A 3,855-nucleotide genomic window follows, 5' to 3' on the forward strand; every position below is an offset into this window, starting at 1 on the left:
TGGTGGAAGCGGCACAACCGCAGCGTGAACGCGACTGTGCCGAGAGGCCGAAAGCAGAAACGGAGGTGGGAACAGCGGCGATCACGAACGCGTGTGGGGAGGGAGAGGAACCAAAAGGCAGCTCCGCACACACAGCAGCGTGCAGAACAACGGGCASAGCCCGCCAAGCAGCGCCGCAGAGCAGCCCGCTCCGCGGCGCCCGTGGAAGATGGCGGCTGCAAAGCAACCGTTACTGGCGGCCGTTACTGGCACCGCCCCGCCCCGCCTCGCTGCCGCCAAGCGCGGCCGGGCGCGCGCGCGCTCTGTCGCGCTTTGCCGCACGCCGGAAGGAGCACAGCGCTTTACGGCCGCGCTGCCCCTGAGGCGGGCCCGGGAAGCCCCGTTCTTCCTTTCCGCCGAGGCGCCGCGCGGGACGGAGCGGGTGAGGGGAGGGGGGGCGCGGGGAGCGATGGCGGCCCCGGCCCCGCCGCGGCCCGCGCCGCCAACGCCGCCTTCCCTTTCTTGCAGGAGCAGCCATGCCGGCCAAGGGGCCCCTCCAGAGCGTCCAGGTCTTCGGGCGCAAGGTGAGCGCGGGCCGCACCCCCGCCCGSCTCCGGGCCCGAGGCGCCCGTGGCCGCCGCGCCCGCCCCGCAGCGCCGGCCCTGCCGCTGCCGCCGCTGCCCGCGCCGGGGCCGAGCGGAGCGGGGCCGCCGAGGCCTCCCGCCCGCCCACGTGGAGAGCCGGGCCGGGCTGCGCCGGGCCGAGCGGAGCGGGGCGGGTCTCCTCGCATGGATCCCACATGGATCCACATGGATTCAGGCGTTCCYCGGCGCCGGGCAGCGCTGCGGAGCGGGCGGCCCCATGGGCCCCGCTGGAGCGGCGCGAGGGAGGAGGCGGCTGTGGCGGGGGCCGGGCCGGGCCCGAGGGGCCGCGGGTAGCCGGTAACGCGGTGTAGCTTCGTGGTGAGGCTGCGCCTTAGTGCTCAGAGCGAGGAGCAGGTAGGACTGCGCTGCTTTGGGGGATACATTAATCTTTGGCATTAAACTAAAGCTTTTATTTTGTTAAAACGCCACAGAAAGCTTCTTTACCTTGGTTACCTATATATAAGTGTATATATACGTGTGTGTCTTGTTCTAATGTACGTTTGGATTTTTAGAAAACAGCAACTGCTGTTGCCCACTGCAAGAGAGGGAATGGACTTATTAAAGTGAACGGCAGACCCCTGGAAATGATCGAGCCCAGGACTCTGCAGTACAAAGTAAGTGTCTCCCCTGTGTGCATGTTAAGATACCTTTATACAGCTCGGGGAAGGAAAAGAGTTGCAAGACTTATGGACTGTGTTAAATGCTTGTATGTTATAGTTGTGRTACAGTGAAATGTCTATGTGTGTATTCATGTATAAGTGGAGTTTGAGGTATTTGAGCATGATATTTCATGAAGTACTTTGAAGCACAAGGATTGCAGAAATTGATATTTTATTGAGTTGTTCTCTGATTGGCATCAGAGGGATTTACCTGCACTTTGGACTAGTTTATTTTTAAYTGAAATTGGGGACTTGAAGGTTGCTTTAGAGCTTGGCAAACAGCCATTTGACCATGCATGAGACAGTCTAAGGTTGACTAGATGGCTGTAAARTACAGGAAGTAAAGGAGAAGAAAAACCACAAATATCTTACAGCCTTCTACTGAAATTGTGGAATTAGTTTCCATTGCTCTTAATTCCTTCATACATCTGCTTTTGAAACTTAGAAAAACCAAACCCAAACCAAAACAAAAAATCTCCACCAAACTTTGGTCCTGCTTGTCCAGGGCCATGCTGGTGGATATCAAAGAACTGTGCAAGACAGGTGCCTGATTTGGGTGTTCGTAGAATCCAGAGTGCCTCTCCAAGAACATTTGTAACTTTGCAAAGTGGAGTTTGTTTTGTTTCTGATGATAACTAAATTTACTTGCTTTTTTTCCCCTAGTTGCTCGAGCCCGTCCTGCTCCTGGGCAAGGAGCGCTTTGCCGGTGTGGACATCCGAGTCCGTGTGAAGGGTGGCGGCCACGTAGCACAGATCTATGGTAGGGTTTGGTAGCTTTCCACCTGAGCTGGAGAATCTCACTGGACTTCAGATCAGTAACTTGTGAATCTCCGTGCTTTAGACTGCCCCTGGACAGTTCCTTGAGTAGCTGACAGTTGTCAGATGAGCAGATGAACCCAAGATAGCCACTTGTTGGTATAAATGTCTTAGGATTTGCTGGAGTAAAGGTCCCAGGGTCTGTGGGGGGAAGGGAGATGATGGGAGGAAAGGACAACTGGGCAGAAAATGGGGCAAAGCGAGTTCTTCAAACAGTATTCTGAAGTGGGCACTTATAGTGCTTTGGTGTCCTTACTGATGTGTCATCTTTTTTAACAGCTATCCGTCAAGCTATTTCCAAAGCATTGGTGGCTTACTATCAAAAATGTAAGTTCCTTGTTTTGATTGTGCTATGTTTGCCTTGAGGGGATTCTGATTCTTTTGCTGTGGAGAGGAGGAAAGGGGGAGGAAGAAAGAAAGAGGAAGGAAAAAAAGCTAGAATAGATTAATTCCTTTAGAAATTTAATTGGAAAATTATTTTTTTATTCTTACAGATGTTGATGAAGCTTCCAAGAAAGAGATCAAGGATATCCTAATCCAGTATGACAGGACTCTGCTCGTTGCAGATCCGCGCCGCTGCGAGTCCAAGAAATTTGGAGGACCTGGTGCCCGTGCACGCTACCAGAAGTCTTACCGTTAAAGTTGTTCTACTGTCTTTGACAGTCAATAAACTTGAGAAGAATTTGATAAATATTTTCTGCTTCTATTATTTTTTGGGGGAGAGGAGTAAATGAATTTTTCTATGTTCACATGAACTCAGAAATACTTAATTATTAAAGTAAAAATAGGGGGGGTTGGCAGTTCTAAACCTTTTGAGTAAAACCCAATTAAAATAGTTTAAGGACTTGGCAGTAAAAAAGAGACTTCGGATTAAGTGTGAATTTATCAGAAGATAGAAAATAAAAACTTACAGATTATTGTGTTATATATATTTGGAGGAAGCATCTAAAATAACAGCATGTTTTAGGCTATGGAAATACTATTTTGTCATTGAGGAATGTAGAAAAGAGACTTTCACAACTGTGGGCTGTGAATATATTCATTCTTTGGTTACGTGTTCACTCAAATACAAGCACAGAGGCATGTGAATATGGAGACCAAGCATGTAAACAACTTATTAAGAAAAAAAAATATTTGAATTTGGCAACAAGCTAGAGGTTGCCTGTTATCATGAGACAGGGGAGATAACTGAGTGCCTTAAGGATGGCAGTGTGACCAAAGTTGAAAAAAAGGTCATGATCTACCTAGGGTTGGAGAAGCTTTCCCTGCTTTGGAAAACCTTTGGACAGGAACTGGAATAAACATTGGAGATTTAATCATCCAAGAGCCTGACTTTGGCTAGAATGCTCCGTGAGACAGAGGTTTTCCCTCTCTTACATCCTGGCAAGACAATAGTAAACTAGTAGAAGCACCTTGATACTTGGAAATTTTCCAAAGTGCAATTTCTTTTCTTGTTTAATGATCATTTCAGTGTACCCAGGCAGTAAAACTGGCTTTCTGTGTGAATTAAGTTGGGGAGTTGGAAATACTACTACTTTTTTTCCCCCCTTTTGCTATGACTCAGGAAAATAGCTATGGCTTTTATAGATGTTAAGAGTTGTTACGGTGTTTTCCTGYGTTTTCTCTGGAAAGCAGTTGTCCTTTGAAGTGTAGTTATCAAGCATCAAACATGTAGCTTTGAAGGAATGTGCTGTGAAAATGAATTTCATACCCATCTCCCACTTCAGCTTTCAGGGTCTACCACAAAATATAGCATT

General features: G+C 48.9%; 1 protein-coding gene across 1 annotated transcript; it reads left to right on the forward strand.

The window, feature by feature from the left end:
- Window positions 1-402: 402 nt before the first annotated feature.
- Window positions 403-2,789, forward strand: RPS16 (ribosomal protein S16). Its single transcript, XM_026049716.1, has 6 exons — window positions 403-421; window positions 508-563; window positions 1,136-1,237; window positions 1,946-2,042; window positions 2,378-2,425; window positions 2,593-2,789. The coding sequence occupies exons 2-6, from the start codon at window positions 516-518 to the stop codon at window positions 2,736-2,738; spliced, it is 441 nt and encodes a 146-aa protein (XP_025905501.1). The 5' UTR covers window positions 403-421; window positions 508-515; the 3' UTR covers window positions 2,739-2,789.
- The last annotated feature ends 1,066 nt before the right edge of the window (window positions 2,790-3,855 follow it).

Source organism: Nothoprocta perdicaria, unplaced genomic scaffold (assembly GCF_003342845.1).
Source record: "Nothoprocta perdicaria isolate Ctin4 unplaced genomic scaffold, notPer1 scaffold_61, whole genome shotgun sequence".
Taxonomy (NCBI): Eukaryota; Metazoa; Chordata; class Aves; order Tinamiformes; family Tinamidae; genus Nothoprocta; species Nothoprocta perdicaria.